This window comes from Doryrhamphus excisus, linkage group LG11, assembly GCF_037039965.1.
Source record: "Doryrhamphus excisus strain RoL-2023G ecotype Guam linkage group LG11, RoL_Dexc_Guam_v1.1, whole genome shotgun sequence".
Taxonomy (NCBI): Eukaryota; Metazoa; Chordata; class Actinopteri; order Syngnathiformes; family Syngnathidae; genus Doryrhamphus; species Doryrhamphus excisus.
In genome coordinates, this window is record NC_136367.1 from 4,239,335 (window position 1) to 4,255,405 (window position 16,071).

Sequence of the window (16,071 nt, forward strand, 5' to 3'; positions counted from 1 at the left end):
CTGATCTATGCAGAGCGAGTCAACAAAAATGAAAGTTGCTCACTTTGAGAAATACTGCCCTCTAGCGTTTTGCTAGAGAATTTTAGCCTAATCTCCTGAAATACCTTCATAGCATACGCCGCTAAATCCGTATAATTTTACACATTTGATGAATGGCTTTTATGAAGTAGTAGTTCAAATGGAAATGAGCCTTGAAGCGTGACTCTTTTTACTCTTTAGCTGAAATTACAATGCGAGACCAAAGCATGCAAGAACGTTGGGAGAACATTTCCCTCTGTTTTGTCTGGCGGGACGACAACAGAGCAGCCTCTGTGCTGTTCCCATTTCACACTCTTCCCATCTAATGGCCGTCACATGGGAGCATTGTCTGTCTCATTTGACCTTCTGACACAGGGAAGCCAATTTGACGCTCCGCGTACATTTCGGCGCATGTTTTATCGAAAGTAGGCCACCTCGCGCTATATAGCGTGATAGGCGCTCATTAGTTTCAAACAAGATGGAGTCTTTCATCTCGACACAAATGAATGTGCTGACCCGGGCCTGGTCGTCTCGTTCGTCTCACCAGGTTCAACTCCAGCATGCAGGCGTTCTTCATGGGCAGCTCCAAGAAGAACGTGGCCAACGGGAACGCGGCGGCCAGCAGCGAGATGGAGGACGGTAAAGCAACTTATGGAAGTTATTGGGATGACGACCCGTCACTTCCCTTGCTGACGAAAGGTAAGGTTAACCAGACAGGATGTGGGGGGAAAAAAAACCAGAACTGGGAATCTGTCGCATTTTTTCTGATCAATTTGCTTCATCTGATCTTCACTCCTCTCAAAAGAAGCTTAACATTTCCAAACCTGAGCTAAGCTTTGTTTTTATCCAAATTCAATTGCAGTGGAACCTCTAAAAGTGAATATTTTTCCCTTAAAGGTATAGTTGGGATTTTTTCACATCCTGATCATCCATAAGTCCAGTTCTAGTCGGGTTTTGGTGATGACGAATGTAGTTCCAGGTAGTCGCCGGGTTTGGCTTCTCGGAACAATATTCGTTCCAAAGAGTAATGCCTCCTGGAAACAATCAGACCTAGCGTATCTTTGTCCCTGCACATTGTCGACTGGCCATTTGTGTCACTCAAGAAATGGGGATTTGAACCCAGGTGTTCCCGATCTCCTGACTGTGTGGCACTCATACGGCCCTGAAGTAAAGACATCCATTTATTTTCTAGCATACAAAACCTGGTTACGACCTTCTAAATATGGCTTTTAACACTATTAGAGCCCTCTAGACATGAAATAACACCCCTATAGTCAACTTAATAGTCACCTATTATAGTAAACATTCATTCATTTTCTACCGTTTATCCTCACAAGGGTCATGGGGGGTGCTGGAGCCTATCCCAGCTGTCTTCGGGCAAGAGGCGGGGTACACCCTGGACTGGTGGCCAGCCAATCACAGGGCACATATAGACAAACAACCATTCACACTCGCATTCATACCTATGGACAATTTGGAGTTGCTAATTAACCTAGCATGTTTTTGGAATGTGGGAGGAAACCGGAGTACCCGGAGAAAACCCACGCATGCACGGGGAGAACATACAAACTCCACACAGAGATGGCCGAGGGTGGAATTGAACCCTGGAAGTTAAGACATAAGTGTAAAATCGTTCCTTACATCCAATATACAGTAAAATAGTCATAAAGGGCTGCACGGTGGGGGAGTGGTTTGTGCGCATGTTCACCTCGTGCATGCGTAGGTTTCCTCCCACATTCCAAAAACATGCTAGGTTAATTAGCGACTCCAAATTGTCCATAGGTATGAATGTGAGTGTGAATGGTTGTTTGTCTACATGTGCCCTGTGATTGGCTGGCCACCAGTCCAGGGTGTACCCCGCCTCTTGCCCGAAGACAGCTGGGATAGGCTCCAGCACCCCCACGACCCTTGTGAGGATAAGCGGTAGAAAATGAATGAATGTTTACTATATGAGGTGACTATAGGGGTGTTATTTCATATCTAGAGGGCTCTAATAGTGTTAAAAGCCATATTTTGAAGGTCGTCACCAGGTTTTCTATGCTCTCACCATGAAAATATCCACATTTATGAATAAGAAATCCCACTTTACGGGAATACTTTATGTGCCCTGTGATTGGCTGGCCACTAGTCCAGGGTGTACCCCCCGCCTCTTGCCCGAAGACAGCTGGGATAGGCTCCAGCACCCCCACGACCCTCGTGAGGATAAGCGGTAGAAAATGAATGAATGTTTACTATATGAGGTGACTATAGGGGTGTTATTTCATGTCTAGAGGGCTCTAATAGTGTTAAAAGCCATATTTAGAACCAGGTTTTCTATGCTCTTACTATGAAAATATCCACATTTTTGAATAAGAAATCCCACTTTACGGGAATACTGTATGTGCCCTTGTGATTGGCTGGCCACCAGTCCAGGGTGTACCCCACTTTTCGCCCGAAGACAGCTGGGATAGGCTCCGGCACCCCCCACGACCCTCGTGAGAATAAGTGGTGGAAAAGGAATTAATGTTTACTTATATTAGGTGACTATTCAGGTGACTATAGGGGTGTTATTTCATGTCTAGAGGGCTCTAACAGTGTTAACAGCCATATTTAGAACCAGGTGTTCTATGTTCTTACCATAAAAATATCCACATTTATGAATAAGAAATCCCACTTTATGGGAATACTGTATGTGCCCTGTGATTGGCTGGCCACCAGTCCAGGGTGTACCCCGCCTCTCCCCCGAAGACAGCTGGCTCGTGAGGATGAGCGATAGAAAATGAATGAATGAAACGGTAATAAACTGTCTTGTCAAAGCGGCATCCTGCTGGAACATCATGCTTACGATGGTGGATAGTTTGACTCTGGAACAGATTCTTCGTCAACCAGCGTTCAACCTTTGAGGTTCCACTGCACATGATAACAATACTAACGGCCTCTTGTCTCAAACTTATTTAATCTCAACTCTCTCTCCTTCTCCTGGGATGGATGTAACTCAACCTGTCTGTTTAGCCTTACTAAACCTGCTCTTGCTTGCCAACAGTGTTTGCTGCTGTTTGTGTTGCATTCTGCTTTACTGCTGCTGCTCTCATGAGGGCCAAAGATGCTCTCCCTCCTCAAGTGGTAATGAATTTCCTCACCAGCGTTTACCCCGACCCTATTTACACACTTAATTTATGCGCCTCCTCTTTCATGCATGCATAGATTCAAATCCAGGCCTTTTTTTTTTTTTAAATTGGCTGTATAACTTATTTCTACAAAATTCTCCCTGCATTTCGTCTTCCTCGGCGAAACACTAAAGCTTACTTCCTCTCCAGGGAATCCTAACTTTCCAGGGAGACGGTCTGTGTGCTGAGAGATGAACTTTAAAATCAATCTTAAGCCGGTCCGGTAATATTCCCGACTGGCAACAAACTTCAAAGCTGCGTGAAGCAATTTTGAAGTAAAATTGAGTTCAAGGCTGCGCGGTGCACCACACCAGCCGGCCTTTTATGCTAAAGAGGTTGGATTATGCACACTAATAATATAGAAAGGTGAATAAGGGGTTTTATTTTTGTACCGTACATAGAAGAAGTTGGTATGTGCTGTTTTAAGCGCAAAAATAAACCCTACCCAATGACAATTAGCTCAAGCTAATTGTATAATTAAGTTATGGAATGGGCCAACCAGACTGAGCCCAGACCTAAATTCTCTGGAAAAAAATCTGTCCATGTTAAAAAAAATAATAATAAATAAAAATACCTCAAGAAAATTCAATGTATCTGAGATTTTCCATGGTGGTGAGTTCAATGCCCATCACTGTTTTAATTTGTGTACCGTGTGGACTCGCCGCTCCAGTGAAGCCCACCAAGGCTTACAGCCGTGGCTCCGTCGTGATGGTGGACGAGATCATGAACGCCAGCCCTTCCAAGTTCCGCTTCCCCGAAGCGGGCCTGCGAGTCATGGTGACCAACCACTTCGGACCCAAGACCCGCTTACGCATGGCGAGCCGTCTCATCATCACAGAGGTACACACTGGGGGGGGGGGCATCTGGAGGCGAGCGTCTGCTCTGTGGCTTAGTGTCTCTTTTCTGAAAGCGCCAGAAGTTGGTTCAGGCTGCCAACGGCGTGGAGACACAAGTGATTGACGGCAAGGCTGACATCGAGAACGGGAACGTGCCAGAGGAAAAACCCACCGAAGCGGAGGAAAATGGCATCTCGCCGTTTCATATTCCCAGTATGTTGACCCGTGTTGGCCAATTAGGCATGGATGGATTGCTTGGAAAAGCAAATATAATAATAATGTAATAATAATGTAATAATAATGTAATAATAATGTAATAATAATGTAATAATAATGTAATAATAATAATGACATTGACATTTTACTCAATTTCTCCACTGAAGAAGTCCATGCAATGAAGACGTGTGTGTGTGTTTTTGTGTTCGATAGAGGGAGTCGGCAACACGTTCAAGTGGTTGATCTCATGGCCTCTGCTGCTTTTATTGTTCCTCACCGTCCCAAACTGTGGGAAACCTCGCTGGGAGAGATGCTTCATGCTCTCCTTCATCCTCTCCACTGTCTGGATCGCCGTCTTCTCCTACCTGATGGTCTGGATGGTGAGCGAGACGTCGTAATTGTCGTAAATGTGTTGTCTCGGTTTACATGGTAATAAATGAATAGAACCCAGCCCTGTATAATATGTAGGAAGTAGGATGAAGAGAGCCCCGTGTGTGTTCTTGCAGGTTACTATAATTGGCTACACTCTGGGAATCCCTGACGTCATCATGGGTATCACCTTCCTGGCAGCGGGCACCAGCGTCCCAGACTGCATAGCCAGTCTGATTGTGGCTCGCCAAGGTCATCCTGTTTAATAATACATCTCTGCTTAGGTCACACAAAACCTTGTCACTAATGGTTCTACCATATCTTACTTATTGTGTGGAAATATGGGCTAATAATAATAAAAACAATCTTCATTCGCTAAATGTACTGCAAAAAAAGGTCAGTAAGGATAATTCATAATGCCGCCTACAGAGAACATACTGACTCCTTATTTCTAAAATCACAAATATTTCAACTTGCTGATATAGTTCATCTTCAAACAGCTAAAATAAAATAACATAACATAAAATAAGATAATGCATTATAATAATCCATTATGTCATTGGACGGTCATATCACCTCGTACTTCGGTACGTAAAATTGAAATTGAAATTGAAATTAATTTTATTTTAAAATTTAAAATAAAAACATTTTAAATACAAAAATGTAATTTAAAATTTGTAAAATTAAAAAACTTACAATTAAAATTTTAATTTTAAAAGGTTAATTTAAAAGGTTTCCCTCCTCTTTCGAACCATAATATGGACATCATTAAAATTAAAATTAAAATTAAAATTAAAATTAAAATTAAAATTAAAATTAAAATTAAAATTAAAATTAAAATTAAAATTAAAATTAAAATTAAAATTAAAATTAAAATTAAAATTAAAATTAAAATTAAAATTATTTTATTTTAATATTTGATTTTAATATTTGATTTTAATATTTGATTTTAAAATTTAAAATAAACATTTTAAATAAAAAAATTTAATTTTAAATTTTTAAAATTAAAAAAACTTAAAATTAAAATTTTAATTTTAAAAGGTTAATTTAAAAGGTTTCCCTCCTCTTTCGAACCATAATATGGACATCCTTAAAATTAAAATAAAAATTATTTTAATATTTTATTTTAATATTTTATTTTAATATTTAAAATAAAAACATTTTAAATAAAAAAAAATAATTTTAAATTTTTAAAATTAAAAAAACTTAAAATTAAAATTTTAATTTTAAAAGGTTAATTTAAAAGGTTTCCCTCACTCCTCTTTCGAACCATAATATGGACATCCTTAAAATTAAAATTGGGAAGCAGGAAGTGAACAAATGTAACAGTTACTGATTGTAAAAGTACCAGATGGAGGGGTAGGATTTAATAAGCTTTGCTTCTTCCTACTCCTTTTGGACATGTGGAACTGTGAACTGATTATGTGATGCATTCAATTGTAATCTGATGCATGTTCAAATGAAATACAACCATTACCATATGCTGGTATTCCACGTGTGGATGCTGGGCTGTTTGCACTTAAAAGTGTCTTGTGTTCCAGGTTTGGGAGACATGGCCGTGTCCAACACGATTGGAAGTAACGTCTTTGACATTCTGGTTGGACTGGGCGTCCCCTGGGCTCTCCAAACCACGTGTGTCGACTATGGATCAGAGGTTTGTTATTCATCCCTTCCTCCCCCGTGTGGGTAGTTTATTTGAATAACATGGGCGGCTTTGTTGTTGTTGTTGTTTCTGTTGCAGGTGATGATCAACAGTCGAGGACTTTTGTATTCGGTGGTGCTTCTGCTGGGCTCTGTGGCTCTCACGGTCGGTATTTAACCTTTAGCCATACACTGGTTGACGACAGCCAATTATTAATCAAAGAATATGTATATTATAAATTTATAAATTTAACATTTTTAAGCCTAAAATGGCTTCTACAAATATAAGGCATTCAAAAGACTCGTTGAAATGTCTTATTTTCTCTTATGTTTACTATTTTTGGTAGCGTAAGTGTGAATATAGGGGTGTTATTTCATGCCTAGAGGGCTCTAATAATACATTTAGATGGGTGTAAACTATGGTGAGTTCAAGGACTGCCAAATGAACTAGGACGTTTCAACGTTTGACCCACAAAATATAATGAAGTAAAGCATAGCGACAGACGTGTAAAAATTGTGGATACTGTTACTGTACAGTTTAACTGTATTATCGCTATATTACTGCAGTAGTAATGCATATTACATTATATATTATAATTTAACTTTGTGTCAAATCTACTTGATTTGAGCATAAGTTGTGTATATTAACATCATCGCTGATTCCTGGTTGACTGCAGCCAATTATTAAACAAAGAATATGCATATTACAAATTTATAAATTTAACATTTTTAAGCCTAAAATGGCTTCTACAAATATAAGACATTCAAAAGACTCATTGAAATGTCTTATTTTCTCTTATGTTTACTATTTTTGGTAGCGTAAGTGTGAATATAGGGGTGTTATTTCACACACAGAGGTCTCTAATAATACATTTAGATGGGTGTAAACTATGGTGAGTTCTAGGACTGCCAAATGAGCTGGGACATCTTTACCCAGGGGTGGGCAAACTTTTTGACTCACGGGCCGCATTGATATGACAAAATTTACGGGGCGGGGGGGCAGACTATGTATTTTACACGTAACAGTCCACCTGGTATTATTGTATCTGTAAAATTGTCATGCAATCTGCTATTATTTATTATTTATTATTTAATATTTATATTTAAATATTTTAAAAATAATAAAATATTATAATAATTACAATAAAATTAAAATAATAATTATTATATTATTATCATTATGTAAAATATGCAAATATAACAGTATTATATAATAATTAGCATTAATATAATAATTATAATAATCATAATAGTTCTAATAATAATTATAATAATCTAATAATAATTTAATAATAATAATAATTATTATTATGTGCTTGTGTCCCTTTTTTCAGGAGCACTTTGTAAACAACAGACCATGTCAAAAAACGAAATTGATAAAACCATCAAAAGGTTGGCTCAGGCCATGATGCCAGGTTGTATGTTGAGTTTAAATGAAATACTTTGGAAAGATTGGGCGGGCCGTATTCAAACACTTGGCGGGCCGGATGTGGCCCCCGGGCCGTAGTTTGCCCACCCCTGTCTTTACCCCCTCCAAAAAACTTCAAAAAATGTAAATGAAAAAACAAAATGTTATATTTGTCTGTCCCACTCAGGTCCTTGGGATTCACCTGAATAAGTGGCGACTGGATCTGAAGCTGGGCGTCTACGTGCTGGTCCTGTACGCCATCTTCCTCTGCTTCTCGGTCATGATCGAATACAACGTCTTCACGTTTGTCAACCTGCCCATGTGCTTTGAGGAGTAATAACACCCAACATGCAGCAGCAGGGGGACACCAAAAAAGTCCACAAAGTCCCACCTCGTCCACCCCTGTTTTTGGACCTATCTCTTTTTAAATCACCTGTAATGTGTAGTCCCAAGTTTGTCCACTGGGCGGCACACTTGAGTCGTGTCATGGAATCGCACTCTGCCAGTAATGCTCATTTTATGGAGCATCGCCTGTTTCTGATCTGTCAACATCTGTCTGTCCATTTAAGCATGCCTTTAGCTGTGAGGGGGCGGGACCTTCAGAGTCTTAAGCCCCTCCCCCCCCACCTTCCCCGCCGTGATTGTTGCTGTGTCATCCCTTTTTCACGTCACAAATTACAAAAGTGTGGACAAATCACACGTTGAAAGAATCCTAAAAAAAAGGTTTACCGAAGAACTCCAGGACCTAAAGAGACAAGCACACTTTATTTTTGTGGTGGGGGGGAGGCGGGGGTGTCAGTTTTTTATTTATGGAGGAAGGCAGCTCCAGCATGGACTTAACCAGGAAGTAGATGCTCTCCGACTTTCAATCACCTGCAACATTTTTCATTTTGTTTGTTAAAAAAAAAAATTAAGCTGTACACTTTTTTTTTTTGCATTTATTTATTTTTTCCAAAGTCTTTCAATGGAACTTTTCTACATGATACGCTTGTTTCTCGGACCGGAAGGAGATTGGTTTCAACGCAACGCACAACTTGAGAAGTGTCTCCAGATCAGTTGCTCATTTTTCCACACGTTGAGACGCTTGAAAAAGGAACTCTCAATGATGACTGTCTGCTATTGCTCCCTCCGGCCACCGGAGGGCGCCAAACACAGCCGTTAGTGATCAGGGACAGCTCCTAAGGGGGGAGGAGCTAAGGTCTTGATTTTTTTTTTTTTGAGTTGTATGTAGATACTGCACTTTAACAGCCATTCTCTCATTCTCAATCAACTAGTGCTTCCTTGCGTGGGTGGGTGTGGGTGTGTTTGTATGTGTGTGTGGGCCCCCCCCCCCACACGCTTGTGTCGATACGGACTGGTGAATACCATACCATGAGCACACCCGCCTCTTGTCTGTCTGTCTGCAGTGCATGCTGGGACATCAAATGCAGCCCCCCCCCAACCCCAGACTTCCTTTCCTCTGAAGCACAGCAAAAAAAAGGCTGATTGCTCCTGGTCCCGGTGCATCTCCATGGCAACTGCCCGGCCCAGTTTTACACACAAAAAAAATCGGAAAGAAATCGGCAGCTACACTGTAATTGTTGCAAAAATGCGAGAATGAGCCGAGGTACAGGGTGGTGGGGCGGGGGGGGGGGATATATTCCTGTGCCACAAATGGCGGCAGGCACTTGTATATGCAATCTCAATGTAGTGTGTGTGTGCGCGTGTGTGCGTGAGAGACACGAGGGCCTTACCAGGCCGCCATGACGATGTTGTCCGTCCAGTACTACTGTGTGAGCTCACAGGGGTTGTTTTTTTTTGGGATTGCTGTTGAACTGAGCCAAAGGATGGACTTTTCTGGAAGAGTGGCCTCGCTGGAAGTCTGTTGATGTTTTTTTTTTTTATTGAAAGGGGTGGGTTTCCACTCCAGCGGAACATGCTCGAAGTTCCTACATGTTTGTTTTTTTTGGACTCTGTCACTTTAAGAGGACCTGCATGAGAGCACTTAAGGATTAAAGAAAGTCGGACCCCCTTAAGATGCTTCTCTGTGGGTCAAGCAGTGACCACGTCTGTAGATACACTTACTGTTTGCGCCTCCTCTCGGTTGCCAGGTTGGAATTTTGTCCTCCACTTGAGCTTGCTTTTTTTTTTTTCTGGAGAGGACACAGGAACGGGAAAAGTGTACAAAACTAACACGCACACGTGAAATGACCCCAAAGGAGGAGCCGTGTGTTTTTTTTTTTTCTTTGATTGAATGCGACCTGATGCACTGTGAGCTCAATGTGATGTGGGAGTTGTTGTCAAGAATAAGAAATCAAAAAAATATATTTAATGTAAAGTTAGTTACTATTAAAAAAAACATTATTGTATAACTTATATGAATGTATTGTCTTGCTATACTGGACATATCCAACCAATGCATTTTACTGTAAAGCAATAATGTTAAGAAAAAAATAAAATGTCAAAATTGTTCCTGTATGTGTCCTATGTTTTTGGGTTTGTGAAATACACATTTAATCAAACCATTTATGTCAGCTGGTTTTTATTCTTATGTTTGTTTACTGCATGTTCTTTGTCTTTATTCGGAGCTAGTGTGTCATGGGTAGAAGTTTGAGACAGGAAAAAAAGTTTTTTTTCCCCATTCTTTAGTAATCAGCAGTCGAAGTTTCGGGAAAATATTGGTTCCTAACTAAAAAAAAAGAGGGGGATTATTTGACTTTTTTTTGCTTTTGAGACAGCTGCAATAAAAAAGTTAGGTATATTGCAATATGCAATATACCTAACCCTAACAACTATAACCCAAAAAGGGGTTTTACATCCAAATAATTTACCATGAAGTACTTTGCCTGATCTTTCAAGGTACACAGAATAATGTGTTCTGTGGCTATAAACATGGAGCCTACCAAAAAAAAATATGCTCCTTTCGCCAGAAAAAAAATTTGTTTCTATCTTTTTCCATTCTTTAGTAATCAGCAGTCGAAGTTTCAGGAAAATATCAGTTCCCAACTAAAAAATGGAATTGATTTTTTTTGCTTTTGTGACAGCTGCAATATCTAAACAACTATAACCCAAAAAGGGGTTTTACATCCAAATAATTAATTTACCATGAAGTATTTTTACTGATCTTTCAAGGCACACAGAATAATGTGTTCTGTGGCTATAAACATGGACCCTACCAAAAAAGATTACACTCCTTATACCAGAAAAAAAGTTTGTTTCTATCTTTTTCCATTCTTTAGTAATCACCAATAGAAGTTTTGGGGAAATATCAGTTCCCAACTAAAAAAGGGAATTAATTGATTTTTTTTGCTTTTTTGCTTTTTACATCCAAATAATTAATTTACCATGAAGTATTTTTTGACTGATCTTTCACGGCACACGGAATAATGTGTTCTGCGGCTATAAACATGGAGCCTACCAAAAAAAAAAGATTACACTCCTTTCACCAGAAAAAAAAGTTTTTTTCTATCTTTTTTCCATTCTTTAGTAATCACCAATAGAAGTTTCAGGAAAATATCAGTTCCTAACTAAAAAAGGGAATTAATTTAATTTTTTTGCTTTTTTGCTTTTTACATCCAAATAATTAATTTACCATGAAGTATTTTTTGACTGATCTTTCACGGCACACGGAATAATGTGTTCTGCGGCTATAAACATGGAGCCTACCAAAAAAAAAAAGATTACACTCCTTTCACCAGAAAAAAAAGTTTTTTTCTATCTTTTTCCATTCTTTAGTAATCACCAATAGAAGTTTCGGGAAAATATCAGTTCCTAACTAAAAAAGGGAATTAATTGACATTTTTTGCTATTGAAAAAGCTGCAATATCTAAACAACTATAACACAAAAAGGGTTGTAGTACGATGTAGTTGATGTATTTGAAGAACTGGACTGTGTGTGTGCATGTGTGAGTATAAAAGAAAACCGATCCTGCAGGATTCCTTCTTCCCAGTAGGGGGCAATGTCGACACAGCAGTGATTTCCTTTGAAGCAGAAGTCAATACAAGTCTGGCACTGCAGGGTATTGACTTGCGACTATCACAATAAGAGCAACACATGCTTTTCAATGAAACGCAAGCATGTCCTTTGTTGATGGTTGATGTCCACAAACGACCATCTGGTGCATGGAGTAGCGTGGGTGGACTGGTGCCCCCCCCCACCCCCCCACCCCACAAATGAGCCATCAGTTAGGAACCTTGTGTGTCTGCTGTTAGCTTGTGCAGGGATGAGCCCCCTAACACGGCCCCCCTCTACTCCTATGAAAATATGCATGCCGACCTTAATGCGCACAATTCCGGAATCCCACTTGGAAAACTTCTTTTACTCCCCACCTGCACACATAACTTCAGCATGGGGGGTGGGCATGATCTTCCCTTGTATGTGTCGGGTGCATTGGTGGATGTCGAGCAAACCGGCTGGGTGATGGTTCCGCCTCACTTCCTGTGCATCCGGGTTACATTGAGGGAAAAATGCCAGAGTGGGTGTTCTTCACCCCCCACCTATCTTATCTACTAGGTAGCCTGCTGAGACTACCAACTAACCTCCTGCTCAGCAAGTTAGTAGACCAGACAAATTGTACGTTATGTTGAAAATTGAACTTAAAAAATAATTCCAGAATCTCACCTTGCTACGTGTCCGCCGTCCCGCATAAGTCGTTTTCCGAGATCCTCAAACTACTCGTTTAGTCGAAGGGCGCCATGTCATGTTCTTCAAGCAGCACGGTGGAAATGTGGTTAGCACGTCTGCTTCACAGCCAGAAATTTGCAGGTTTGAATAAATAAACATCTGTTTTAAATATACAAATATGTACTATACTATACTATATTATACATACTATATATACATATACAGTAAATCTCCTGTGGAAAAACTAATGGAATCACCCTTGAAAAGCCCTTAAATGTTTACTTTTGATACTATAATATGATACTATAATATGCTTCTTAAACACATTTTAAACAATTACAATAATTCAGTATTGTACAAACAGTTACACAGCATCTTCCTGCTGTAAAATGTTGAGTGAATCCACTTGTGAGACAGCCTCCTGCAGATAGCGCCATCCAACCACTTTCTATTTAAGTTACCCTAAAATAATAAATTACAGTAATCCCTCTGCAGTTGGCTTTTTATTTGTTTTATGTTTCGTGGTTGAATATGAGTTATTGTTATGAAATGTGCATATTTCAGCAAAATTTCCCCCCTCTAAATTTAATATTTTCAAGCATAACAATTGCTAAAGGTACTGAAACACAATATTAGGCATTCATATGTTGTGATGATATGGAGTATTCTACTAGTATGCACTAGGTATCAGTGATGTCTTGATCAATAGCCACTACAGGAAGTACTGTACAGTACAGTAATTTAAAAAAAATACCAACAAGGAACTCTCTCAATGATAAAGTATGAGTCAATATGTCTTAAATGTTTTATTTCCTCTAATTATATTTATTATATTTGGTAATGTGAGTATAAAGATGACTATAGGGGTGTTATTTTATGTCTAGAGAGCTCTAATGACGCTTAAAGCTTATGCTGTAACAACGAAATATTCAATTTATAGATACTGGAACCAATTAATAAATGTGGGATTACTACACTACATAGTTCTGGAATAAGATGGATATCATTTTACATGATGAATAAAATAAGTACGATAAAAATCCAATTATTGTCACTGTGTTCTATTTAATTTAGGACAGGTCATTTATAGGCACAAATAAAGTGAGAGACATCTTTTTCTGCTTAATTATGTTCACTTAGCATGATGCAAATTGGACAATTTGTAGAGCAATTTAGCAAATTGTTCAATTACGCAAATGGCCGCTATTTGTTTTTTTATGTTTTTTGGAGTGTAAATAAGTGTAAGTAATCTTTTCCCGCGCATGCAATTAAAGACATTGTTAATCAAAAGTGTTGTTTTTAGGTCCAGTTCTCATTTGATTGTGTTTATTCAAGCATTTTATGACCAGATTGCGTCCTTGTTTGTTCCATTTTTGTATCATTTAGTCTGAAGGCGGGGGGGTTAAGAGGGAGATGCTTCTTGTCCAAATGTGCATCTCAAGTGTGTATTCGTTCTGTGCGACTGTGCCGCATCGCATTTGGATTTCAATCAACCCACAGGTCATCGTCGGCTTTGCTGTTGGCTCACCTCACTCTTTCCTCATCTTCTTCTGTTATCTTTTTGGAAGATATATTGCCTTGTTGCACGGCGGTCGAGTGGTTAGCGTGCAGACCTCACAGCTAGGAGATTCTACCCTCTCCCCGTGCATGCGTGGGTTTTCTCCGGATACTCCGGTTTCCTCCCACATTCCAATAACATGCTAGGTTAATTGGCAACTCCAAATTGTCCTTAGGTATGAATGTGAGTGTGAATGGTTGTTTGTCTATATGTGCCCTGTGATTGGCTGGCCACCAGTCCAGAGTGGACCCCGAAGACAGCTGGGATAGGCTCCAGCAACCCCTGCGACCCTCGTGAGGATAAGCGGTAGAAAATTAATGAATGAATGAATTGTTTCAAAACCTGTTTACAGCCATGTAACATTATTAGAGCCCTCTAGACATTAAATAACACCCCTATAGTCACATTTACAGAGAAATAAGCAACTGAAGCTGTCAATTTCCATTATTTTGATTTCTAAGTCACGAAAATGTCATTTTAATGTATAAAAGGCTGCACAGCGGTCACGTGGTTAGCACGCAGACCTCACAGCTAGGAGACCAGCGTTCAATCCCACCCTCGGCCATCTCTGTGTGGAGTTTGCATGTTCTCCCTGTGCATGTGTGGGTTTTCTCCGGGTACTCCGGTTTCCTCCCACATTCAAAAACATGCTAGGTTAATTAGCGACTCCAAATTGTCCATAGGTATAAATGTGAGTGTGAATGGTTGTTTGTCTATATGTGCCCTGTGATTGGCTGGCCACCAGTCCAGAGTGGACCCCGAAGACAGCTGGGATAGGCTCCAGCAACCCCTGCGAACCTCGTGAGGATAAGCGGTAGAAAATTAATGAATGAATGAATCGTTTCAAAACCTGTTTACAGCCATGTAACATTATTAGAGCCCTCTAGACATTAAATAACACCCCTATAGTCACATTTACAGAGAAATAAGCAACTGAAGCTGTCAATTTCCATTATTTTGATTTCTAAGTCACGAAAATGTCATTTTAATGTATAAAAGGCTGCACAGCGGTCGAGTGGATAGCACGCAGACCTCACAGCTAGGAGACCCAAGTTCAATCCCACCCTCGGCCATCTCTGTGTGGAGTTTGCATGTTCTCCCGGTGCATGTGTGGGTTTCCTCCGGTTACTCCGGTTTCCATTCCAAAAACATGCTAGGTTAATTAGTGACTCCAATTGTCCAGGTATAAATGTGAGTGTGAATGGTTGTTTGTCTATATGTGCCCTGTGATTGGCTGGCCACCAGTCCAGTGTGAACCTTGCCTTTCGCCCAAAGACAGCTGGGATAGGCTCCAGCACCCCCACGACCCTTGTGATGATAAGCGGTAGAAAATGAATGAATGTTTACTATATTAGGTCACTATTAAGGTGACTATAGGGGTGTTATTTCATATCTAGAGGGCTCTAATAGTGTTAAAAGCCATATTTAGAAGGTCGTAACCAGGTTTTCTATGCTAGAAAATGAATGAATGTCTTAACTTAAGGGCCGTATGAGGGTCACACAGTCAGGAGATCAGGAAGACCTGGGTTCGAATCCCCAAATTGGTCGAGTGACTTGGTCACATACATAAATGGCCAGTCGGTAGAAAATGAATGAATGGATGAATCATTTCAAAACCTGTTGACAGCCATTTAACATTATTAGAGCCCTCTAGGCATTGAATAACACCCCTATAGTCACATTTACATAGAAATAAGAAACACATTTCCATTATTTTGATTCATAAGTGACTAAAATTTCATTTTTAAATATAAAAAAAATGATGGACAGACCTGTTGCTGTTACATAGTACTCAAGTGGAGGGTCACCAAAGAGTCAAAGTTCAATGACAACAAGGTCAAGAATCCATTTACAACAAACCGCATTGACTCACTCCCGGTTTTAAAAGCCTTGACCTGAATAATATTTCATATAAGGGCAATAATACCCAGTTAACCTTAGCATGACCTTACCGCTTCTGCACTTTGCTGCTTCATCATCATGTTAGCCAAACAATCCAGACACAAAATTGGAGACTATTTGCCTTCATTTTTAGTCTGCTCCAACCTTGAGGGAACTGGCTGGCTCTTTGGATGCTGATGTGCTGTGTTGCCAGTTTTATCTGTGCACCACCTGCTTCTACAAAGGGACTTTTCAGGATATATTTTTTATTTCCAAGAGTTTCCTGCACAGGGAGATGGATTCATGTCATTTTAACGTCATCATTTTATCTGCAGCATGGATGAAAAGTGTTCATTTTAATCTGTATTGAGGGTTGCGGAGGGTTTGGCCCCCGG

The 16,071-nt window shown here is 39.8% G+C and overlaps 1 protein-coding gene across 2 annotated transcripts in view; it reads left to right on the forward strand.

Moving 5' to 3' along the window:
* Positions 1–10,083, forward strand: part of slc24a4b (solute carrier family 24 member 4b) — a 38,745-nt gene extending 28,662 nt beyond the window's left edge. Inside the window, exons 10-17 of one of the 2 annotated variants that reach the window (XM_058078980.2) lie at positions 566–657; positions 3,835–4,004; positions 4,081–4,213; positions 4,430–4,596; positions 4,723–4,837; positions 6,127–6,239; positions 6,327–6,392; positions 7,822–10,083. In XM_058078980.2, coding sequence (XP_057934963.1) covers positions 566–657; positions 3,835–4,004; positions 4,081–4,213; positions 4,430–4,596; positions 4,723–4,837; positions 6,127–6,239; positions 6,327–6,392; positions 7,822–7,971 — 1,006 coding nt within the window. In that variant the 3' untranslated portion in view covers positions 7,972–10,083. Of the gene's footprint in view, positions 1–565; positions 658–3,834; positions 4,005–4,074; positions 4,214–4,429; positions 4,597–4,722; positions 4,838–6,126; positions 6,240–6,326; positions 6,393–7,821 lie in introns of both variants that reach the window. The other variant, XM_058078979.2, reaches the window with a different exon arrangement.
* Positions 10,084–16,071: the final 5,988 nt, after the last annotated feature.